Consider the following 25,425-nt stretch of genomic DNA (forward strand, 5'->3'; position numbering starts at 1 on the left):
GCATCAATAAATTGTAGCTGCTGTAAATCACTCTCTGCCTTCCTTAATCAGAAGACTCTTGAGAGCAAGGATCTCATCAAACCTATTTCTGAAATGTACATGCCTAACCCAGGCCTGGCTTTTAGCTCTCAGTTTATTTGTTAACAGAAATAAAGCCATGAGATCCTCTGAGGCAGGGTTACAAGTTTCTTTGTATTCTCTTTTTATATCCCTTTTATGGGAATGGTTTTATCCTTGCAATTACCCTTCAAAGTGTATATTAGGACTTCCAACTTTAGATGAAGAAACTAAGGTCAGAGAGGTGAAGTGCCTTTCCTAATGTCCTAATGTCATGCTAGGAAGTGCTGAGCCAAGAACCAAACCCAGGATAGGTAGGCTGCAAAGACTTGCAGGTTCTCAATCCATATTTGTTGTTGGAGAATGAATGGAGGGATGATCACTCCTATGGCAGAATTTCAGGCATCAAGCATCTGTCACACACGCAAGATGAAAGTTTCAAGCTCTATCTTATCCTTCTACCTGTATGGCAGACTCTAAGGTTGAAGGGATAATAAGAAAGAGACAGAATAGCTAGTCCAGTCAGGATGAGAAGCAAGGTGGGGCATGTTGTGATGTTCCTGAATATCCCAGCCTCACCGTGCCCTGGGCCTTTACAGGTGACTCTGCAAGGGGTGGAGTCCTACTTGCTTTTTAATTTTCTCAGTCCTACCTCTCTGCTCCTCCATTACATTAAACCAAAGGAAAATTATGGGGCACCTGCATGGCACAGTTGGTTGAGCATCTGACTCTTGGTTTTGGCTCAGGTCATGACCTCAGGGTCTTGAGATTGAGCCCTGAGTCTGGCTCCGTGCTCAGTGCGGAGTCTGCTTAAGACTCCCTCTCCCTCTGCCCCTCCCATCTGCATGCTCTCTCTCTCTCTCTCTCTCTCAAATAAATAAATAAATAAATAAACTTTAGGAAAAAAACAAAGGAAAATCACTTGACCTGTTTGTTTTCTTATGGAATGAGGACAACTCTGTGCATGAGTGCATTAAGTGGAAATACGTACATGCATATGTGTGTGTGTTGCTGAATGCTTTACAAAAATCTATTTTTTCACTTCCTCTCCCCCAACTAATAGTTTTCTTTGTTCTCTATTTATCTTGTTTTCTAGTCTACTCTTTATTGCTTTTGTTTATTTTTTTGTGTGAGGTTTACTCTGTTGTTCTTTTCTAACATCTTGAGTTCTGTACATGGTTAATTGACTTACAACTTTATCCTTTTCAAATATAAACCCTTACATGACCACTTTCCCTCTAAGAACCACTTGAGCTGCATTCCACAAGTTTTTTATATGGCATCTTCATAACTGATTAGTTCTAAGACAAGAATCTATTAAGAGCTAAATTATACTGAAAGCTTTGCATACATCAGACAAGTTGATCAATAAAATGGGTTAAATCATTTGCTTTATTTTACAGAAGAAGTCACTGAAGCTCGGAGAGGCTAAATAATGTTCCCAAAACATGGAGTTGGTAAGTAGTAGGCCACAACCTAAACCCAGGTGTTTAATAGTAGGTATGCCCATCTAGTGGACTAGTACATTCTTCTTAGCAGAGGTTCTTTTCTTTTCTTTTCTTTTCTTTTCTTTTCTTTTCTTTTCTTTTCTTTTCTTTTCTTTTCTTTCTTTCTTTCTTTCTTTCTTTCTTTCTTTCTTTCTTTCTTTCTTTTTTATTTTTTGAGAGAGAGAAAGAGAGAGAGAGTGTAAAGGGAGGGGCAGAGGGTGAGGGAGAGAAAGAATCTTAAGCAGGCTCCATGCTCAGTGCAGAGCTCAATCTCATGACAGTGAGGTCATGACCCCAGCCGAAATCAAGAGTCAGATACTTAACCGACTGAGCCACCCAGGCACCCCTAGCAGAGGTTCTTAAACTGGAATGTGCATCAGAATCACCTGGAATGCTTGTTAAAACACAAATTGTGAGAAAAAACGAACAAACAAGCAAAACAAAACCCCCTCCACACACATTGTGAGAAACACTCCCAGGGTTTCTGATCCAGTAAGACTAGGAATTAGTAAATTCTCAGGTGATGCTACTGCTTCTGGAAAAGGAGACAAACTTTGAAAACCACTGGTCTGTCAGGTTATTGAGAGGTTTAATATCCCAGTTATATATAAGAATCTGTGGTCTGTAGCTTCATCCGTGTGCATACATGCAGAAAGCTACATGTGCAAGTGACAGTCTCTGGAAGGTAAGATTTTGACAATTTTTAACTAGCTTCCTTACACTTTTGTACGTTTGAATTTTCTATAAAAGGTAGGTATTACTTTTATAATTACACATAATATGATTTTTTTATTATATTCAGATAGCCAACATATAGTAGATCATTAGTTTTTGATGTAGTGTCCAACGATTCATTAGTTGCATGTAACACCTAGTGCTCATCACAACACATGCATAATATGATTTTTTAAGGGGAATTTTACTGGTTGCCGAAAAATCTTGGACACTACTGCTAACTCTCCTCATTTTCAGTAATCTTGATATACTGCATTTCATCTCCCCACATCCATTTGCAGATTTTAAGCTTTAGCAAAGCAAAGTCCAGAATGGAGCCTTTTCCTACAAGTAGGTCTGACTTGGCTAAATCCCTCATCTTCAAATTTTGACTCCTATCACACCTTTCCATCGCACCTTACTCACCACCAGCCCCATTGCAAACTTGAATCTGCCTTACCCTGTTCTACTTTTTCTTTTCTCTATAGCTCTTTTACCATGTATTATGTGTATTATGTATTGTCTGTCTCTCTCCCATTGGAATATGAATTCCACAAAGGCAGGGTCTTTGTTTTGCTCATTACTTTAGCTTCAGCACCTAAGACAGTGTCTGGCATGTTGTACACATATATTTGATGAACATATGTTTGATGAGGTGAATTGAATTGACTCCCTATCCTGTAAGTCACTCTCTCTGTGCTGCTGGACACCCTACTTTATTCCCAGGCTATTCTTGGAACTCCAGTGTTCCATACCAACTTTGTCCTAATTCTGATCTAGGCTCTTGGAGTGGGAGAGAGACCTGGAGCTGCATGTTGCCACCCAGCCTGTGGCCCAGCCTGGGATTGGCATTTTAGGGAGAAAGGGGACCAAAGGGGAGGAGCCTAGGTCCACATTCAACTAATTTACCCCCAACCTCTGCTATTTACAAGGCTGGGCTACCCCTAGAACAGAGTGTCCAGCCAAAGCACAGCTCTGCCTTTCTCCTTTGGCCTTATCTGATCTGATTTTATCCAAGGTCATTTTACTACACTTCAAGATGGAAGCCCCTTTAGCAATAATAAAACAACAGCTACCAATTTGTTGAGTGCCTTACCTTTCCAGGCACCATATAAAATACTTTTCACACATTACCTTCCTTGAATCCACACAGGATTCCCACAAGGCTTAGAACACGTCTTACAGACAAGGAGAGTTTAAACTATCTTTGTCACATGGATAACAAGTTTCATAGTCAGGACTGGGACCCTGGTCTGTCCAGCTCCAAAGCCCTTGTATCACTCATTCATTCAACAAACACTTATTGAGCTCCCATAATGTGCCAGGCATAGACTTAGGTGTTGTCTCCTACCCCTCTGGGGATTTCAGGGAATTTTGGAACAATACATACATTGTCCAGAGGTCAGAAACAGTTACTTACTTGGAGAAGATGCAGATTCAGTATATTTGAATGGAAATGTCAAAAGCACAGTGTAGAAGGAGGGCCCAACTTTGTTTGGTTTAGAGAATCATCTGTCTAAACACATGCCCCAGTCACCAGGTTGCAGCACATTCCCCACCCAACTCCTTTCCTGGATCTTCCAGAGATTTGATTTTTTCAGAAGACAAAGCCAGCATGCTTTATTTGGATTTAATGAACCTTGGATTTGAAGTCTGAGGCTGTGCGTTTGAGTCCAGGGGCTCTTGACCTTGGGTGAATTATTTAACCTCTCCAAGCCTCAGTTTTCTTACATATAAATTGAGATGAATTGGGGCTCCTGGGTGGTGCAGTCGGTTAAGTGTCCAAATCTTGGTTTTGACTCAGGTCACAATCTCAGGGTTGTGAGATTGAGCCCCATGTGGGGCTCCATACTTGACATGGAGTCTGCTTGGGATTATCTCTCCGTCTCCCTCTGCCCCTCCCGCTCATGCTCTCTCTCTCTCTCTCTTTCTACCTCTCAAATAAATAAATAAATCTTTTTAAAAAATTGAGACGAATTATGCGGATTTGGTTTACCTCCCAGAATCTGGCATAAGTGTTCAATGAATACGCAAATATTTCATTCATTGTAAATGCACACACAGGCACATGCCATTTGCAGGTGTGTGTGTGGGGGAGCATCATGATGCCTTTTTGGAAATGGAGTGCTAACTGGATCAGCACCATGCTTGGTCCCTACAGACATGTGTTACCCATTTTTCTCACTACCCATATAGCTCTTCCTTCTCTTTAAATCCCCTGAAGCTATGAGACTCATTTTTTGGCCATTGTTTCTCCCAACTGTAGTTTACACAATAGCTGGTCAACTCTCTCATCACCTGTTGATCTTCACTGCTTCCTCTACCTTTATTTCCTATTTATCTCCTCTGAAGAGGAGATGCATATCTACACATCAATATCTCTGATTCATCTTCTTTTGTACTTTGGTGGTCCACCAGCATTGTTCTTGAGATCTCTTTCCTTAGCCCTCTTAGGTAGTCAAACCAGTTCATCAGAAACCAAAATAATTGCAGAAGGAGACCCCCAGGGAGTGCACAAACCAGCATTTGCCATTCAGGCAGAGGAAGGCAGGATTGCCTGTGAGTGCTCTTTGGTGAGAGCTTACCAGGGTGCTCTCTCTTCTAGAACAGCTGGCCTGGAAGTGAGAATTGGCTTTTTAACACACTATACAGAAGAGCAGTTTTCATTCTACATGCCTCCCAGGACACTTGGCAATGTCTTGAGACGCTTTCAATTATCACAGCTCAGGGGTGGGAAGGGACCTACTGGTAAAGGACAGGGATGCTACTAAACATCCTACAAGGTACAACAGCCCTACCAAACAGAATTATCTGTCCCCCAATGTTAACAGTGCCAAGGTTAAGTAACCCTGCAGAAGGGTTATGGACATAAATTATTTTTTAATTAAAAAAATTTCTAACATTAACAGCATGATAAAAACTCCATGCACTGGAGATAGTGCTTGATGAGGTGTGCCTGTACTTTTTTTTGGCTGAACAGGCTTTGTGGGTCAGAGTGGGAGGCACTGGACTTTGAAAAACAGGCACTCTGTACCCGGGTTGTCCTGGGGCCCTTTGGCCATGACTCAGTGACTTGGCCCTTTCTCAGGTGCCTTGGGTGCAAGGTTACTGTAATTCCAGAAGATGGAGGGCAAGTGTAAGATTTATTAAATGCACATTAGAGAAGCTAGCAGGAACTTTTTGTTGGTTATACAGCTCTTATACTTATCAAAGGAGTCTTACCAACCTCACATCAACTATATGTGCATGCATGGGCGTGTATGTGTAAATAAGTAATTAAATTACTTTTGATTGAGACCCAGTGATTTGAGCGGTATGGGGATGGGGGAAGTACATTGGGTGGAATTTTGAAAGTATGAAGTTTCTCCATTTAGATTCTAACTTCCATGTAACCTTTCTCTCATCTGGAAAGGGAAGGAGACTAACATCACTTGAGCACTAACTATATGTCAGGGAGTTTTCTGCCTTGTCTCACTACTTTCTCATAAAAGGTCCTTGGAATAGATATTATTGCCATCCTCATTTTACAGAATAGGGGAACCAGGACTTAGAGAGAAGATGTGTTTGTACATATAACAAATACATTTATCATAAACACATACAAAAGGAGTTGATTTCCATTTTTACCTTATTTATGTTCCAAATAAATGTCCAGAGGGCAAAAATAAGGTTGATCACTTTAAGAATAGAGTAAATTTATGTTTTAAGAAATCCAAGTGGTAATTTTAGAAAACTATGACAGTTACACGGGCTCAGTGCTCCCTTCCCAATATGTTATTGCCATGGAGTGCAGCTCACTTGATGAGAGGAAGATGTAGAAGAAGGGCCTGGAGCCTCAGGTCTTCCTGGGAGATGGGTGGTCTACAGTATGTTCTACTGGATCTTCTGTGCCTCTGCACAGATCTACCCTTCTCCCATCACTACAATCACTAATATCTTTTTGGACATCACTGGAGGTGGGAAGGATGAGATCTTCAGGTGAGTCTGTGGGGGAAGATTCTTTCTTTGTCTTTCCCAATGGTGCAAGTGTGGTAACTGGGGCCCAGAGAAGAGACCGAGTGACTCATTGTTGCACAGAATCCAAGGGCTGGGGCCAGCTTTATTGAACAGTTCCTCAAGCCCAAAGCTTTTCTACTATTCATGGAACTCATCTAGATTTATCCTGTTATTTTGAAGAGAATGTCCTCTCTGATTCTCACTCAAGCTCCAATTCTTCCTAATGACTAGATCCTCCCAATGAGAAAGTCAAATATTAAATTACTTCAGTGTTACATGCTTCTGGACATCCATGTTCTACAGGGCACCCTTTCCAAGGTAAAACTTAACTCAGAGGAATATGGGGCCCATAACATGATGACAGGCTTCAGGAACCAATCATGGGGAAAAACTCCATTGGACCACATCACAGAAGGTTGACAACCTCTCTGGCAAGAAAAAAAGTTCTCTTTTCTTTTTTTGAGAGAGAGAAAAAGAGAGAGAGAGTGCACAGGCAGGGGGGAGAGACAGAGGGAGAGGAATAGAGAGAATCTTAAGCAGGCTCCACACCCAGTGCAGAGCCCAAGGCAGGGCTCAATCTCACCACCCTGACATCATGACCTGAGCTGAAACCAAGAGTCAGACACTCAACTGACTGAGCCACCCACGCACCCCAAGAAAAAAGTTCTCTTGTGCTCATTCAGACTTCTAGGCTCAAAGTCCCCTCCAGGTGCCATCCTCACTATATCCATCAGGGTTTCTAGACACAAATGCAACTCTGGTTATTTTGAGCAGAAAGGAAATTTATTTTTTAAGAATTTGGGTAGTTCACAGGATCACCAGAAGGACTAGAAAATAAGACTAAGAGAATGGCTGGGAACAAGGAAGGCAGCAAAGTCGGAGCCACAGTTAATAGAACACTGAACACTTGTATCATCTTGCCCCATCAATGCCATCACCATCATCCTTGCCACTACTGCTCCCAGAAACAGGATGAGGTTGTCTGTTGCCACTGTTGCCAACAGAATAAATTCCCCCTTGGCCTTGCTTCTTTTCTTACTAGTTCCCAGTTCAATGTCTGTTCAATGTGGGAGTGTCTGACTGAGCCCAAGACAAGTGCCTACTTCCTAGCTGCAAGAGAGGCTGGGAGAGTGTTTATGCTACTAATTACCAACTGTGTCTCAGCTGCAAGTCCATCCTTTCATACTCTTCTCTGTGATGCTTCCAGTGGGACGCTGCAAACTAAATTTTCCCTCATTCTTTTGTCAGTTGCTTCCAGCAGCTCCAGTTAGACTCTGCATGGGAGACACTGAGAAGAAATTGACAGGTGAAATGAGGGGAGAAGGGGTTTCCTTCCTGTGTCTGGCTCTGGTCAGCACATCTCCAGCGGCAAAACACAGTTATACTTCTATCCTCTGGATCCTTTTGGCACTTTTCAAGCCACATGCATTACACTTCCTCAGATACTAGCACCAGATGGCTGCATCTTCCAACTCAGTGGACCTAGCACCATTTGAGCCAGGTTCCCCTCAGAGGTCAGAACACCAGTCACAGTGCATTTTAGAAGACTGAGTGCCAACCAGATGGCCCCCACCGCTCTGTCCTGCCAGAGGTATGAGCACTAGCTGTGCCTGGGCCCCTTCTATGAACTCCTAGGTCTGCAAACTCCAAATATTTTATTCTCTCAAATCTAGGAGTGATGGATATATCCCCCACCCCCACCAATGTTCATATAACCAATTTTCAATATTAAATCCTCTCTGTTTGAAACACTGAGTGTAGTTTCTGTGTCCTTTACTGAATCTTGACTGATAGAGTCTGGCTCTTTCAGCTTTTACAGTGGAAAGCTGGTTTTACCTCATATCAAGACTCCTGGGGCACGTGGGTGGCTCAGTCGGTTAAGCGTCTGCCTTCGGCTCAGGTCATGATCCCAGGGTCCTGGGATTGAGCTCCATGTCGGGCTCCCTGCTCAGCGAGGAGTCTGCTTCTCCCTCTCCCTCTGCCCCTCCCCCTGCTTGTGCTCTCTCTGTCCCTCTCTGTCTCTCTCTCAAATAAATAAATAAATAAAATCTTTAAAAAAAAAAAAAAAAAAGATTCCCGGTAGAGACTTCTTCAACTGTTAGAATGGAATTAAGATGTTGAATATTGTCACACCAACTGACAAATAGCCATCATATCCATCCTGATTTCCAACTAGGCTGTATAATCTGACAACAACTTGCTACCCTTCAAACCTGGATTTTAGCTCCAGTTTTGCTATGGATTTGCTATGTGATCTTGGAGGAGTCTATTTCCTACTAGAAGCTTCCATTTGTACATGGGTTAAAAAAAAAAGGGAGGGAGACTGGGGCTGTGGAACTCAACATTCCCCTAGTTTCAAAACCATTTCCAGCTTCCTCTAGGCATTTCTGGATCTGGAGACAGCTTCAAGGGGAGAATAAGGAGAGGGAAGATGAGGAATCCTGGATCTGCATGAGTAACCACGAGTAACATTTGAAGATTCCACTTGAGGTGTCCTCCGGGTTCTAATGGGCAGAGTAATGAGCAAATAGTTAACAAAGAAACACAGATCTTCCACTGAGGTCCTCGTAAGGCAGAGGGTTCCCTGTGCCCAGCCCCTAGAGCTGAGTTCATTCTTGAGGACAGCAGGTAAGCAGACTTTATAAACTGCAAGGCACATACTGGCCATTTCCAAAGACCACTCTGATCCATGGGCCCTCTAGGGCAGAATGATTTTGTTCCAGTCATTCATGTATGTCAACATTAATCAAGGACTGAGAGGCACTAATGGGGCAGACAAACATCAGGTGCTTATTAGATTTGGCTGGGTTCCTGAGCTGCCATAGTTCCTCAAATTGAGAAGTGCTCTTTGACATTATTAATCCATCACCTTCATCTTATGGATAGGAGACTGAGGTCCTGAGAGAAGCATCCCTCCACCCTACCCTGTGCCAATTAGCTCATACTTCAACTAGGGGCAAAGTTGGGATTTGTATTTGGATATTTGTATTCCCAGATAAGTGCTCCTCCTATTTCCCTCTTCACACAGGATGCAGACCAGTGATGACTTGTTGCAAATTTGGTCTGGATCATAAAGATGCACAAAGACATGCTTCCTGGGAGAACAGACTAACTCTCACAGATGTGTGGAGGCAAGAGCCATGTAAATGAAGGAGATGCAAACACGGGGACCACTTGGCTAGATGGTCACTCTGCAAAACTGCCAGACTAGCAGGACTTTGGGGTCTTCTGCACAAACTTTCCCTGATCATCCCCACATTTAACGATTCTAACATTTTCTCCTGATGTCCTTCTATACAAGGAGAAGACACCAATAGACTCATTAAGCCTTTATTATTTTTTCCCCCACTGATGGCTTGGCCCTTAAATATCATCCAATCCACAGGTTCTGAAACTTTAAAATCACTTGGCTGTACTTGTTAAAAAATGCATATTTATGGGATCTGGAGGACCCATCTTTTATTTTTATTTTTTTGTTGTTGTTTAGTTTTTATTTCATAATCATATTAATTATGCAATCCAACTAGACTGGAGGGGAGTAAGGAAAACATGGAAACCATAGAACTGCAGTGAGAGCACAAAGATTATGGGATATTTCAAGCAGGTGGGGGCGAGGGGGTGCTCTCCTGAGCTACAGAAGGAATGGTCTGGTAGTTAAGATAAAACACAAGTCAAATTTATTAGATTTGCCCACAGTCAGCAATGGTGACCTTCTTGCTGGTCTTCCCATTCCTGGACCCAAAGTGCTCCATGGCTTCCACAATATTCATGCCTTCTTTGACCTTGCTAAAGACCACATGCTTGCCATCCAACCACTCAGTCTTGGCAGTACAGATGAAAAACTGGGAACTGTTTGTGTTGGGTCCAGCATTTGCCATGGACAAGATGCCAGGCCCCATGTGCTTCAAGATGAAATTTTCATCATCAAATTTCTCCCCACAGATGGCCTAGCCACCAGCGCCATTATGGCAACCGACGTCACCACCCTAGCACATAAATCCTGGAATAATTCTATGAGAGCAGGAAACTTTATAACCAAATCCTTTCTCCCCAGTGCTCAGAGCACTAAAATTCTCTGTTGTCTTTGGAACTTTGCCTGCAAACAGCTGGAAGGAGACCCAAACCAAGGGCTCACCATCCACAGCCATGTTGAAAAACATGATGGGGTTGACTGTAGCTGGGTGGGGCAGGCTGCTCCTGGGCAGCAGCATCTGCAGTTCCTTGAGGACCTGTATTTTAGATAGCCCCTCCCCACCCCAACTAATTATAAAGGAGGTGTTTGCTAACAGCACTTTCAGAAATACTCATCAGTTTAACCTACCCTTTTTAAAGAGAGAGAAACAGAGACATGGAGAGGAAAGGACTTACTCAACAGTAAGTGGATCCCAGACCCTTGTTAGAGCCTCTTGATTCAAGTTATACCAGACAATGAATTCATTTAAAAAATACATCCAGGTTTTGGTGTGCTGTGGTGGCCAAGCCTCCTCTGTGGGGCCCCCTCTTTAAGTCTGGCACCTTCTGATCCTGCCCATTCCCTTGGCCGACCTTCCCCAAAAGTATTCCTTCCCCTTGACTTCTCTGTGCCATTCCTCTCCTCTATCCCTCCCCTCCTTGCCTCTCCTCTTCCTTTCACTTCCTTCCCATCTGTTCCAATTACCTACCTATTGCTGTGAATAAAATTTCCCAGAATATTTTCTATTTCTCACCATTTTGTGGCTGAGCAATTTGGGAGGGAATGAACTCGGTGGTTCTCTCCTAGAGTCTTCACTCGGTTGTAGTCAGATGTCTGCTGGGGCCACAGTCATCTGAAGCTCTGCTGGGCTGGAAGCTCATTCACATGGCTGGGAACTGACGCTGGCTCTCAGGTAGATCTTGTCTGGGGCTGCCAACCAGAGCACATGCTTGGGCCTCCCCAGCATGGTTGTCTCAGTGTAACTGGACCTCTTACATGGCAGCTACCTCACACCCCCGCCCCCCAGCCCAAAAAAGCATCCTAAAAGGATGGAGTACACTTTTTCTGGCCTAACCTTGGAGGTCACACAGCATCATCTGGCTTTACTCTACTAGTCAAAGCAGTCCCACAGTTTGCCGAGATTCAAAGGGAGGGGCCATGGACTCCATGGACTCTACCTCTAGACTGAAGTGAGTGAAAGAATTGTAGGTCCCTGCTTTAAAACTGTGCCATCATTCAGTATCTTTTCCTCCTCCATCCTTCTCTCTTCTCCCTTCCTCTGCATCTCTTCTTTGCTGCCCCATCTCCTCCTTTCATGTCTCTCCCCAGTTATCTTCTATTTTGTAGTGTCTGTGCTGGACTCTGGAAGTGTATCCTTTATTGAAAGCTCAGGAAACAAGCCCACAGCCTTTTTGGAGATGGATCTCCCATCAAGTTAATGGAGCTCAAGCCTCATGGTCCCTCACTTGAGCAAACCTGGTTCCATTCTAAGCATTTCATGACAATTTTACCAGGGCCACAGCATCATCAGAGTTCCCAATTTGCAGGATTTCCATACTTTTCTCTTTTGGTGTCACTGGAAGACCCAACGATTTCTTGTTTTGCAAACACTGCACAGAGGGAGTAGATGTGAATTATTCATTCTCAGAAATATCAGACCTACAGAACACTTTATTAGGGAAACTGGAGGCTTCTGAAGCATACACAGGTACCGTAAGAGTGAAGAGATAGGATCAGACACTGAGAAAGCGTTAAAGGGTGAAGGGCATTGTGTTTGAAGAGAAGCTGGGCTGGAGGAAAGGGAGTAAGCAAATCCTGGGGTTTGGTTTTTGGAACAGTCAATGTCTTGGCAGCTGAGATTTGGCCAGAGGAAGCTGATATGAAGCATCAGTCAGGCACACATGGAGAGAGCCCTGAATTATGAGCCAAATTCTGGAGGTTGTTCCAGTTCCTTTTATCCTATTGAGGGAGATGGTGACTCTGCAAGATAGCAGAACAGAAAAGGATGAGATGCTTGGGCCCTACTCATCTCAGGAACCAAATCTTGTAGTTAATGGAACAAAGGAGATGGGGTCATTTTTATATCTTTTCACAGGAAGAGAAACCAGAAGTGGAGCGATTTGGGGCCTCAGGGTGCTTGTGTGCTCTGGTTTTTCCAGTCAAGTGCCAGTTTAAACCTGTTGTCCCAATGTAATAATTAATGGCATCCCCTTTCGCTCTCAAAAGTTTCTTAGTTTGATCAATAAAGCATGTGGTTGTCCTGGCTCTAATCACCTTAAGAAGGAAAATGAAGAGATTGGGTGATGGGTGCCCAGCACTGGGCTGGTTCACTGGGCCTTCTTCTGACATCATCTTGGACACTCCACCCCTCTGCTTCCTCGTTCTGCACCCCCTATCCATCTCATACTTGCTGATTTCCCTTTGACTACTGCTCTTCTTCCCACCTTCTCTTTCCCAAAGCATCTCCTATTTACCCCTCTGCAAGGACTGGTTCTATCGACCCCAGGCCTGCTAACTTCCTGGAATGGGCCAACCAACACCCAGACCTCCCACCTGTGCAGGTGAGCATGGGAGATGGGACCCCTGAGACTTACATATTTCCTGGCAGATGGCCCTGCAGACAGCTTTAGATTGGAAGTTGTTACTGTTCCCATTGCAACCACCATAGTCGAATCTAGAGCAGCTTTTGATTTCCTTATTGTACCACCAGCGTGGAATGCGGGCCAAGCAGGGGCCAATATCCATTGGCAAACTGCATATGTCTGCAAGGAGATGGCAAATCTGTATTGCTTGGGTGCCTGCCTTGCTAGAGAATATTCCAGGTGTGTGCAAAAGCTTGGAAGAATGAAAGAGCATGATATTTTTAGAGCAGCATGAACTTGCTAAAAAATATTATGCTGTTACACTTATCTATGCTTCTGCACATGCCTGGAGTGTCCACCCCTCTCTTGCTTACTAGGTGTACTCCTATTCATTCCTCAAAACACTCCCACACATCAAGCTCTTCTATAATGTCTCTCCTGGCTCCGTTCTTCACCGTTTGCTTTTCTTTATTGCTTTTCAATCTTACCCACACATTGATCTCTTTCGTGTAATTATTTGTTCATATTTTCTGACTCCTCCATCAGCAAGTGAGGTTTGCACATTACGTCATCTTGGTACACCAGTTCCTAGCAGGTAATCTGGCACTGAGACATGCTTCAAGAATGTTCACAGTACAAAACCAAATGTATCCTGAACTTCGAGAAATACTTAATGGGCAACTGTTTTGTGCATAGTACTATGAGGTACAAATAAAGTTGTTTAGAACCTCATAGTCTGAAGCACAACAACAACAGCATTTATTAAAGTTCTTAGCACTTGACATATATTGACATATAACCTGAGGAGGTAGGTCCTCTTATTGTCCTCATTTTGCAGATGAGGAAACTGAAGTTAAGAGAGGCTAAGTAACTTCCCTAAGATCACATAAGATGGCAAGGGATTTGAATGTAGATATTCTGTTGCTCTTAGGATCAAGACCAGACCCCTTAATCTGGCCAGCAAGACCCTGCCTTGTCAGAACCTTGCCTACCTATCATGGCCTCACCATCCTGATATTTCTCTCTCTTACCGCAAGCATGCTCACTCTCTGGTCTCTGGACTTTCTAGGCCTGAGCCTGCTGTCTCCTCACACAGGGCCTTTGCACATGCTATTTGCTGTGCCTGGAAAGCTCTTCCTTCCAATTTTTGCCTACTTACTGCCCATCTTTCAGATCTTAAATCATAGATCTTTTTTTCTGAGGAAAACCTTTCTTGCCTCCCCTGGCCTATATTGAGCAAGTGGGGCCCATCATGAGTGTAAGGGGCGCCAGTAAATATTTGTTGAATGAGTGAATGAATGAATGGTCCTTGATGGTCCTCTTTAGAGTTCAATTATATGGGCACAGAGGAAAGAGTGGAAGAGGTAAAAAATGGTTAGAGAAGGCATCCTGGATTTATATGACAGAGAAGCCTGGGGGGATGGGGAAAGCCAAGAACTATAAATCATATACCTGTTTCTTATAGCTATCATATCACCTGACACCATGCTGGCATTTGATGGGACTTCAGTGGGAACTTGACACCTCAGAGGATCACAGAAGAATAGCCAAGAAACCATGTGGTGGTCTAATGCCTACATCTTTCTTACAAATGGGGAAACTAAAGCCCATAAAGCAAAAACTCTGTTACTCACATTATACCTGAGCAGGGGCAGAAATGAAATAAACCCCACCCCAGTCCAGCACTGCTAGGATTTGGGTCAAGTAGAAGAGGCACCCAGATTCTTGGTCAGAGACCAGCCATCAGGGAACCAGGGGAGAGGTCCGACGCTGTTGGTGCAGATGGGCAGAGAGTGGGGGTCAGGAGGGAGGGCACTGGAAAGTTCAGGGGGTTTGTATGTTACCTTCACTGAAGTCTAAACATTTCTTTCCACAGTTAAAATTGCAACACTTCATCTTCCCAGGGCATGGTTTGTTCTTCGTGCACTGGTCGATTTCTGTATAACCACATGGTACTCTCATCCGGGGACACCTCTCTGAGGGAGGGAAAAGAGGGAAGAAGGAAGGCCAGAACCCTCCATTGCCAGGCCCAGGGCTACACTGCAGAGTTAGAGAAGACTTTTCTCGCTTCATCGTCTCCAGAAAGTAGTGACCTTTGGAGGACTCCAGATTTTCACAGCTCTGGCCCCACTCCCAACCTCATAATGACTCCCCATCTAGTCCCTAAACACAGCCCTACTCCCATCCCCACCAACCATGAGGTTTCAGGGAGAAGGATGCTCTCCCCTCGGACTATTCTGGTCACTTGGCCTTCCTGTATTTGGATGTTCCCTGGGTGGGGGCGAGGGTGCTAGCACTCTTCTAGGTGACTGAGATCTCCATATGTGGAGTCAGATGCCTGGGCTTTTGAATTCTGTGCCACCGTTGGTATGGCAGGCACCATCTTTGGACCTTGATTCTTTCATTTGCCTATAGCGTTGTTTGGAGGATTAGGTGACAAAACTTGGAAGCCATTGTCAGGCGGCCTGGGGCATAATAATGATAACTAATATTAACGAGGTGCTTACTGTGGACTTGTTCTCTTCTCCTTAATCCTTGTGGCATTTCTATGGGTGAGTCCTATCAATATCCACATTTTATAAACAGAGGAATCTGGAGCACAGGGAGGTTATGTGAATTTCGCCAAGGTCACACAGTTACTAAGGAGAGGAGCCAGGATTTGAACCTGCAATGTATGGTTTCACTGCTGAGTGCTCAGTGTATTTTAGCTGCTACTTATGGGGGTCTTCATATCTCGGCATTCTGAGGGACTTCAAGAGACCATTCTTTACTCCACAGGCAAGGGCCCTCTGGGGGTGTGGGTGTGGGGAGACTTTTGGGGGCTGCAACTGGAAGATTCAAAGTTGCTGAGGGTGGTGCTAGGATGAGGGACCTTTCTTGCAGGAAAGGCCCATAAAGTCCCAGCACCTTTAGTCCATCTCATGAGCTCCAGGTCCAGGCACCTCCAGAAGGAATCCCTCTCATAACAATAGTGGGGAGTCTGTTGCTAGAGACTCGGGTTCTTACTCACAGAAGGCATCTTACTAGATGGTAGGGGGCTGAGAGAAGGACTGTGAATATCTCCCTTTCTCCCACCTAGGACCCCAGGCTGAGTGGGGGAGGTGTTCCTCATCCGTAGAATTCTTTGTTCCTCCCTCCCAGCAACTTCCATGTCTCCACTGGGAGGACCTAGTCCCCAATACTTACTGCCAAAGAACCCCTCAACCAGCTCAGGTTCCTGGACTCCCCCCAAGAGGATGAAGAGTGCCAGGACTGGCAGAAGACCCAAGAGCCCCATTTTAAGAGCTACTGGCCTGGCTGGTGGCACCAAAATTAGGAACTGCTCCTCAGTAACTTCTGCTGCTGAGCTTTGGCTGCCCTGGCACAGGAGCCACATATCACTGAAGACAAGCCAGCCACACTCCCTCTGCTGGGGAACGCCAAGTCCCCGAGGCCATCAGTGGGAGTAGCTGACACCCACAGCACCGACCCTGGGGGAAAGGGCTCTTGACAGGCAGCTTCTACTTCTCAGCTCGCTGAGGCTCTCTGGCTCTCTGGTCAGCCAGGGAGAGGGGGCAAAACTTGTCTGGGACTTCTAGACTCCCTCGGAGAAGGGAATGTTCAATTTCAGCATCTTCCATTTTCCAGGGGGAGTTTAGAGATCAAGAATATCCCAGCTCTCTTCTTTCCAATCTTACACCTCTCCTGATATGTCTACTTGTCTGTCTGCTTCTTTTTCTCACACTGTTTATTTTCCTTCTCTCTGCGCCTCCTCCTTTAACTCTGTGCCTGCCTTTTTCTCTTTTCCTGTGAGTCTCCCTGCCCTTCATTTCCCTTCTGTCCTCCTTTTTCTTCTCTTTGGGCCACCCCTTTTCCTTAACCATCGTCAAAAAGTAAAGATGTTACCATGAGTAGCACGTGGTCTGGAGGAGACAGGTTGATCCCAGGTTGAACCAAATCTTCTGAGAGTGTGTGTCAGGATCATGGTGCTCTGAAAGCAGGAGAGGATGCCAGAGCTAATGGAGAGCCTCTATCATTGGGTGCAATTTGGAATGGGTGATGCAGGAGGAAATACTAAATATCAGTTATGACCTGGGACAACCATGGGGCATGAAGATTCTTCTCTGAACTTTCCAACTTAAGGTGTGAAGTGTTAATAAGACATGTTCTTGGCTTGCCTCTGATTTCACCTGCAGCTGTGGGAGACAGTTCTAGTGCACATTTTTTTCTAACCATTTTTAAAAATGAAGTGGAATTAATATCAGATAAGATTAACCATTTTTAAGTGGACAGATCAGAGGCTTTTTTTTTTTATGTTATGTTAGTCACCATACAGTACATCATTAGTTTTTGATGTAGTGTTCCATGATTCATTGTTTGCCTATAACATCCAGTGCTCCATTCGATACCCATCCTTAATACCCATCACCGAGCTAACCCATCCTTCCACCCCCCTCCCCTCTAAAACCCTCAGTTTGATTCCCGGAGTCCATAGTCTCTCATGGTTCCTCTCCCCCTCTGATTTCCCCACCTTCATTTTTCCCTTCCGTCTCCTAATGTCCTCCATGCTATTCCTTATGTTCCACAAATACATGAAACCATATGATAATTGACTTTCTCTGCTTGACTTATTTCACTTAGTATAATCTCCACCAGTCCCATCCATGTTGATGCAAAAGTTGGGTATTCATCTTTTCTGATGGCTGAGGAATATTCCATTGTATATATGGACCACATCTTCTTTATCCATTCATCTGTTGAAGGGCATCTCAGCTCTTTCTACAGTTTGGCTATTGTGGACATTGCTGCTATGAACATTGGGGGGCATGTGGCCCTTCTTTTCACTACATCTGTATCTTTGGAGTAAATGCCCAATAGTGCAATTGCTGGGTCATAGGGTAGCTCTATTTTTAACTTTTTGAGGAACCTCCACACTGTTTTCCAAAGTGGCTGTACCAGCTTGCATTCCCAGCAACACTGTAAGAGGGTTCCCCTTTCTCCACAACCTCTCCAACATTTGTTGTTTCTTGCCTTGTCAATTTTTGCCATTCTAGTGTAAGGTGGTATCTCAATGTGGTTTTGATTTGAATTTCCCTGATGGCTAATGATGATGAATATGTTTTCATGTGTCTGGGAGAAGATATTTGCAAATGGCACTACAGATAAGGGCTGATACCCAAGATATCCAAGATCTATAAAGAACTTCTCAAACTCAACACCCAAAAAACAAATAATCAAGTCAAAAAATGAGCAGAAGACATGAACAGACACTTCTCCAGATCAGAGGCTTTTAAGGGCCTTCACAATGTTGTGTAACCATCACCTTTATTAGTTCCACAATATTTTTATCACTCCAGAAGAAAACCTTAGGGGCACCTGGCTGGCTCAGTCAGAAGACCATGCAACTCTTGATCTTGGGAGCTTGAGCCCCACCTCTGGTGTAGAGATTACTTAAAGAAATAAAACTAAAAAAAAAAAAAAAAAAAAGGACAATCTCTACCTATTAGCAGTCACTATTTTCCCCAGCCTAATCCTGCCCCTGGCAACCAGTAACCTACTTTCTATTTCTATGGATCTACCTATTCTGGATATGTCATATAAATGGAATCATATAGTATATGACCTTTCCTGTCTGGCTTTTTTTGCATCACCTAATGCTTTTGAGGTTCATCCACAGTGTATCTTGTGTTAGTTCTTTGCTCCTTGTTGTGGCCAGTGCACAGTGATAGCTTCCCACTTTAAGTGTCAGAGTCTCTACTTCTGTGCTGTGGGTTTTCTCTGGCTCCCTGACAGCTTGCTCAGCTTGTGTGGGGAATAATCTGGAGGAGAAAGGGGTTTCATAGGCCCAGGTATCCAGGAGGGGATGGGAAATAATGAATAAATGCCTCAGCTGCCCCATCACTGGAGATGAATGCAGACATTTGGACACATGTTTTACAGGGTTCCTTAGAAGGTCCCAGGGGGAGTAAGCTGCAGTTTGCCCCCATGGTAACCATAATCATAATCATGATACACTCCTCTCTTGCCTGTATCACCTACCCCATCCCCACCTTGTGTGTATTGAGAGATCTCCCAAGTAAACTCCTCTACCCATGTCATTGTCCTAGGATTGGTTTCTGGGGGATCCAAACTAAGGCAATGCCCATAGACCCTTGTCTTAAAAGGGTCTTACAATTTTTTTAAGAAACAGAGGAGGATAACAATGTCCCTGGAGCTCTCAACTCTCAAGGTTCTGACAGTTCTCACTCCCTTTAATTGTGTCACAAGAGCCTCAATGACCCTTTACTCTCTGCAAAGTGTAATGTACCAACAGATATGAATTATTCAGCCACAGAGGCAGAGGACTAAACAGAGTACTTTATTGGGGAAACCTGGGAGCTATGCAGGTATAGACAGGAAGCTCTAGACATCAGACATAAAGGAAAGAAGCATAGAGATGAGATCAAAAGAGAATGATACCATGTGTGAAATGAGGCTGAGCTAGAGAAAGGGGAATGCAGATCCCAGGGCTCTGTTTGGAGAAGAGCCGAGCCCTTGGAATGTGGAGTGGAAGAGTGGACGCCAACGTGGAGCATCGGTCAGGTGCATGGACAGAGCTTTGGATCACGAGCCAACTCCTGGCGGTTGTTCAGGTGCATCCTTATGCACTGACAGTTAGGAGCCTGGTGAGAATGTAGGACAGGACCCGCTAAGCATCTTGGGCTCAGCTTATCTTCAGAGCGAGTCTTGAAGTGACGCTCATTCATCTTTGCACAGGAGGCAAAAACAAAGTGGGTTTTCTCCGGGGAGCTATAGCTTTCCTCCTTACAGGAGAAACAGGATGTGGTTGGGATAGAGTGCTGGCGATCCAACACTAGGCTGGATGTCCTGTGACCTCTGTGGAGCTGGTCTCTGGGATTTCACCATGTATGTATGCTCCCTCCACCCCTCATACTTGCCAGCTTTGATCATGAGCATATCCCTTCCCAACCTCAGTTCCCAGAATGCCGCTGTCCATCCCTCTGCCAGGTGCATGCTCACCTCCCAAGTGGAGCTGGCTCTGCCAGCACCTGGCCTGCCAAGGCTGTGGCCATGCCTGAACAAAGCAGCTACACACAGGTCTGCTGGCAGGGCCCTAGTGAGGACAGGACGCCCCAGGGACTCACGATTGCTGGGGCACATGTTCTGGCACATGGCTTTGGACTGGAAATTGTTGTTGTTTCCTTTGCAGCCACCATAGATGAACCTGGAGCAGGTATTCTTCTCCTTATCGTACCACCAACGATGAAAAAATGCCATGCAAGGGCCAGGTTCTTTGGGCATGGTGCATATGTCTGTAGGGAGACCCCAGGCTTGAGCAATACGAGTGCCCACCCCTCGAGAAAGCAGCTGACATTGTTACCCCTGCAAACCACCAGACATGGAATGGAGCAGGCTCTTTCCCCCTTATCACACCTCAGGAGCCCAGCTCCACTGGAGTATGGTATACATTGCAGGGAGACCCCAGAGCAGAGCTGTTAGGGTGTCTGCAGGCCTGGAGAATGTCCGTCTTCCCCATTCCTCATGGTCACTGTCCCCATTTTCTTCCCTGAGAGTGAGGAGACTGATTTCAAGGCTCTGCTCCCAATTCAGTGTGTGCATATCGACCTCCCCTGTTACCTGTCTTGTCCTTGACTTCCTCTTCTGGAAAATGGGAATGCAACATCCCACTCTGCTAGTGGCACAGGGCTGTCCTAAGGTACAAGTGAGACTGCCCTCATGGACCTGAATGTGCAGCTTTTAGCACAGTGCCTGGCAGAGAAAAGCTGCTCAATAAATACGCCCTGAATGGATAAAAGATATAAGTGCCTTGAAAATGACAAAATATAAGCCACATACTCTGCCCTGCAAACCATGCCAGGAAGAGAGAATCTGGGATCACGAGTAAAAGGCAAGTAGGGCAGGGAAGGCAGGGGCTAGTTTTTTAGATGGCCAAGCACCTTTCATCTTGCAGTTAGCTTCAGTCCTGTGATAGGTTGAATTGTGTCTCTCCCTACCCACCCCACGCCCATTCATATGTTTTTTGTTTTGTTTTGTTTTTTATTATTTTTTTATTATGTTCAGTTAGCCACTGTATAGTACATCATTAGTTTTTGATGTAGTGTTCAATGATTCATTAGTTGCATATAACACACAGTGCTCATCACAACACATGCCCTCCTTAATACCCATCACCCTGTTACCCCATCTCCTCACCCCCCTCCCCTCTGAAACCCTCAGTTTGTTTCCCGGGAAGTTCTAACCCTCAGTACTTCAGAATGTGATCCTATTTGGAAATAGAGTTGTGGCAGATGTAATTATTTAGGATGAGTCATCCTGGAGGAGGATGCATGCCTAATCCAATATGATTGGTCTTCTTATAGAAAGGGGAAATTTGGACACAGAGAGAGAGAAAGAGAGAGAGAGAGAACACCAGGTGAAGCTGAAGGTATATGTCTACAAGCCGGGACTGCCAAAGATTGCCAGCACACCACCACAAGTTAGGGGAGAGGCATGGAACAGATGCTCTCCTGATAACCTGAGAAAGAACCTGCCTTGCCAACACTTGACCTTGGGCTTGTAGCCTGCAGACCTTGAGACAATGCATTTCTGTTGTTTCAGCCACCAAGTTTGTGGTCCTTTGTTATAGCAGCCCTAGCAAATGAATTCAGATCTGAACTAAACTCTGAGTTTCTCAAGGGAAAACTCCTGGCTTACTTCTCTGCCACTCTCTTTAATCTTCAGTGTCTCATGCCTGGGCTGTTGGGATAGCCTGGAACTGATCTCCTGCCCCTGTCCCTAGCACCTCCAATCAATCCTTCATGCTGCCCACCAGAGGGAAGGACCTAATGAACCTGAAACAAAGCTGATCACATAATTCCACAGCTAAGACCTTGACTTCGTGGCAAGTCTTCCCATGACTCACAGGCTCTTTGTAGGCTGGCTCCTGCTTGTGGTTCTGCCCCACCCCCCACCACAGTACCATTTGTGGTACATGCTCCTGCAATATTCAACACCCTTTGCTATCCCACACATCTACACCTTTCACTCTGCATTCCCTCTGCCCACCCTGCTGCTGTTCATTAGTGACACTCCCACTCTTCCTTCAAAACCTCAGACATCAGCTCCTCTGTGATGTCACTGACTCCATATACACCCCATACCCCTACAGGTGCCTGGACCAATCCTGCATTGTTCCACCATGCTTCTGATCTCATGTGCATGATTGTCACTGGTTTACATCCTCAGTCTCCTCCATGAGGTTGTGAGCTTCCAAGGGAGCAGAGATTGTGTCTGATTTCATCTTGGAGCCCCATTCCTAGCAGGTGGTCTGGCTCAGTATACGATCATGCAGAATGTTGAGGGTAAAACCAAATGCATCCTGACCTGAATTAAATAAGCCACTCATTGAGCACCTACTGTGTGCAAGATGCTTTAAGAGACAAAGAAAAGGCATGGCCTCTACTCTTTAGGAGCTCCCAGTCAAGAATAACAAATAATTTAAACTAATATATGTCATCTGGGGATATTGTGCCAGGCATTGCTCTAAGTACTTCATGTGCATCAACTTATTTGATCCTCCATACTTGGAGGATTTAACACCGGCCCTTTTATTATCTGGGGAAACTGAGGAACAGCGGGGGAGAGTTGTTAATTTGCTCAGGCTGGTAAAAACCAGAGCTAAGAATTGAACTCAGGGAGCCTGGATTCAGAATCCCTCACCTGTAGGCAAATGAACAACTTACCATCCTCCTACCCACTCTGCTCCAGTGTCAGGTCCTGCTTACTTTACCTCCTAGACACTTTTCAAACACACCCCACTCCTCTCCATCCCCTCAGCTACCTCTCTGGTCCAAGCTACCACATCCTCTCTTCCTGAAATCCTTGAAGAACAACATGATCACATCACTGTCCACCTCAATGGATGTCCATCACTTTGGATCAAAGTGAGATGCTAGGCCACCAGACCCTACCTACCAAAGATCCTTTCCCTCTTACCATGCTCATATGTACTCTTGCTCTCTGGCCTCCGGCCCCACCATTGAGCCTTTGTGCATATTATTCCCTGCACCTGCAAAACCCTTCACCCCACCACAGTATGCCTAAATTTACTACCCATCCTTCTGAACAAAACTCCAGATTGCTTTCTCAGGGAAGCCTTCCTCACCTCCCTGACCATACTGGTCAAATCCTATTATGAGTCTCAGAGACACTCAATGTATATTTGTTAAACGAAGAGTAAAGTTTCTTTGATAGTCTATTTGGAGCCCAAGGAGATGGCCATGGAGTTAAGCTTGCAGGAGCAAAGGAAAGGCCCTCCGGTCTGGAGTAGTTGAGGGAGGTTTCCTGGGGCTAAGATGGACTTCAATAAGCAGAGAGGCTGCCTCTCTGCAGCAAAAAGCTTGTAAATATCAATAGCTTCATTATCAATTCCAGCAACAATGTGCCAACAGTAGCCAACTGGGGAGTCAGAAGATCACGAGTCCAAACAAACAAACAAAAAAAATCCTAAGAGTTAAAAGCAACCATGAGACTGTCTGGTAAAATCCTACAGTCATCTTCTGTTTGGGGAAACTGAGGCCCAGACAGGATGAGGATACTATCTAATGTCACACATAATATCAGGGGCAGAGATGGCTCTAAATTGCAGGTCTCCCCAACCCAGCAATCTTGGTCGGAGACCAGCCCTTAGCAAAGCAGAGACGATGCCACCCACGTGGCCAGAAGGTGAGGGTGTGGGCAGAAGGGCTGGTTATTCTGAAGCTCTGAATATTACCTTGGTGGAGGTCTAAGCATTTTTTTCCACAGCTGAAGATGCAACACTTCTTCCTGTTGTCCAGGCACTGTTTGTCCTTTGTACATACATCCCTTTCTCTGAATTCACATTTCTCTCGGATTCTGGGGCATCTCCCTAGGAAAAGGACAGTTTTACAACCGTGGATGTTGGAGGGCACAGTGTCCACACTTCTCCCAACCTGAGGCAATTCTGGGGAGTCAGGGAAGTTTGCTTTCTCTTTGTTCATCCACAGGAGACCTTTCCCACAGCGTGCTCTCATGTATTTCCCAACACCGCCTACACTACCTTCCCTTCTGACCACCCCTTATTCTCTACCTTCTTACCCTGTCCCTAGTTCCACCCCCTAGTGCCACCCCCTCTAAGGCAGGATTTCTCAACCTTGCCCCTAGGGCCTCATCATTATTTATGGGAGGGGGAGGGCTGCCCTGTGCACTGTAGGATGTTTACAACATCCCAGCCCTCTATCCACTGGATGCCAACAGCACTCCCCAGTTGAACAACCAAAAATGTCTCCAGACATAGCAAATGTCCCCTGGAAGGCAAAATCACCCTACTGAAAGCCACTGGTCTAAGTTAATCTGGTCATTTTGGCCTCCTTGAGGAGTCAGTGTTTGGGAGTTCCTCCAGGGTGGGGGGCGGTGCTATTGCACAGTGATTAATATCCCTCACCCTGGCATCAGAGAGTCAGGTTTTTAAATTCTACCTCTTGGCTTACCACTCACCTCTCTGAACCTTGGGTTTTTCACTTGTAAAATTGTTTTAGCCTTACAGAGTCACTGAGGAAGAAATGAGACAAAAAGTGTAAAGCTCTAATCATAGGAACTGATGCATAGCAATGTTAATTAATGTTTGTCAACTGTTTCCCATAAGCCAAGCACTTTTCTATGCATTTTAAATACTATCTCATTGAGTTCTACTGACATCCCCATTTTGCAGAGGAGACAGAAGCACATGGAATTTAAATAACTTGCCCAAGGTTATGGCTACTGAATGGTAGAACCACTATGTCTGAATCCAGACCTCTCAAATTCCTTACTTTCTAAATGTTCAGTAAGTGATAGCAATTATCATTATTACTATATAGTCATGAAGTATTACTGTCTTCAGTTCAAAGAAACTTCTGGATACTTATATCCCAAAGGCAAGGCACCCCTGGGGATGCAAGAATACTTTATAGGACTACATTTGAAAGAATCAGGAGTTGATAGAGATGATATCCTGAGAAAGGGGGCTGTTTCTGTTGTGGGGTGAGGGAAGGTCTACTAGGCTTCCCAGATTCCTATAGCCCCTCCCATAAAACTGGATCCTGTGACTCTTCCCTCCACCCCCAATTGACCTTCACTTCAAAGGGACTGAAAGTGGGGGTTGCCTCAGGTCTGCAATCTTGCATTCACTGAAGGGATCTTCCATCAAGAGGGAAATTGGAAGAAATACTCCAAATATGTCCCCACCTGGGACCAGGGCTAACATGGTGGGAAGCAACTCGAGTCTTATTCCTTGTTCCCTCCTCCCAGCAACCTCCCCTCTCTCCAGGGTGAGGGCTGAGGCCCCAGTACTTACTGGGAAAGATCCAGTCAGTCAGACCAGGTCCCTGGACATTCACTAGAAGGGTACATAAGACCAGGATGCTCAAAAATCTAGAAGACTTCATTCTGAAGAAGAGCTGGCCTGTCTGGTGATTCCAGAACATGAAAATGTCTAGCTGCCTTTGTCCAGCCTATTTCTTCAGTAGTCAGTATCTTGGATGTGGGAATTGGAGTCAAGCCAGACACCTCCTTTCCTGCTGGGAACGCCAAGTTCCTGAGATCATCAATGTGACCAGCTGGCATCTACAGTGCACAGTCCTGGGGAAGGGTCTTTGAT

At 45.0% G+C, this 25,425-nt stretch overlaps 1 protein-coding gene and 1 pseudogene across 1 annotated transcript; both read right to left on the minus strand.

The window, feature by feature from the left end:
• Positions 1-9,880: 9,880 nt before the first annotated feature.
• Positions 9,881-10,249, minus strand: LOC118543081 (peptidyl-prolyl cis-trans isomerase A pseudogene; annotated as a pseudogene).
• Positions 10,250-14,612: 4,363 nt separating this feature from the next.
• LOC118543080 (eppin-like) lies at positions 14,613-25,213 on the minus strand. The gene is made up of 4 exons (XM_036103842.2): positions 25,123-25,213; positions 23,542-23,676; positions 19,913-20,080; positions 14,613-14,764 (listed from the first exon to the last, which is right to left on the minus strand). The coding sequence occupies exons 1-4, from the start codon at positions 25,211-25,213 to the stop codon at positions 14,613-14,615; spliced, it is 546 nt and encodes a 181-aa protein (XP_035959735.2).
• Positions 25,214-25,425: the final 212 nt, after the last annotated feature.

Source organism: Halichoerus grypus, chromosome 10 (assembly GCF_964656455.1).
Source record: "Halichoerus grypus chromosome 10, mHalGry1.hap1.1, whole genome shotgun sequence".
NCBI classification, from domain to species: Eukaryota; Metazoa; Chordata; class Mammalia; order Carnivora; family Phocidae; genus Halichoerus; species Halichoerus grypus.

Excerpts from the sequence above, each read along its gene's own strand:
- LOC118543080 (XM_036103842.2), bottom strand. The coding sequence starts at position 25,213 with ATGAAGTCTTCTAGATTTTTGAGCATCCTGGTCTTATGTACCCTTCTA. Across the intron at positions 23,677-25,122 it reads GACTGACTGGATCTTTCCCA|GGAGATGCCCCAGAATCCGA; the intron begins GTAAGTACTGGG and ends TCCTTTTCCTAG. Across the intron at positions 14,765-19,912 it reads GAACATGTGCCCCAGCAATC|AGAGGTGTCCCCGGATGAGA; the intron begins GTGAGTCCCTGG and ends TCCCTCCCTCAG.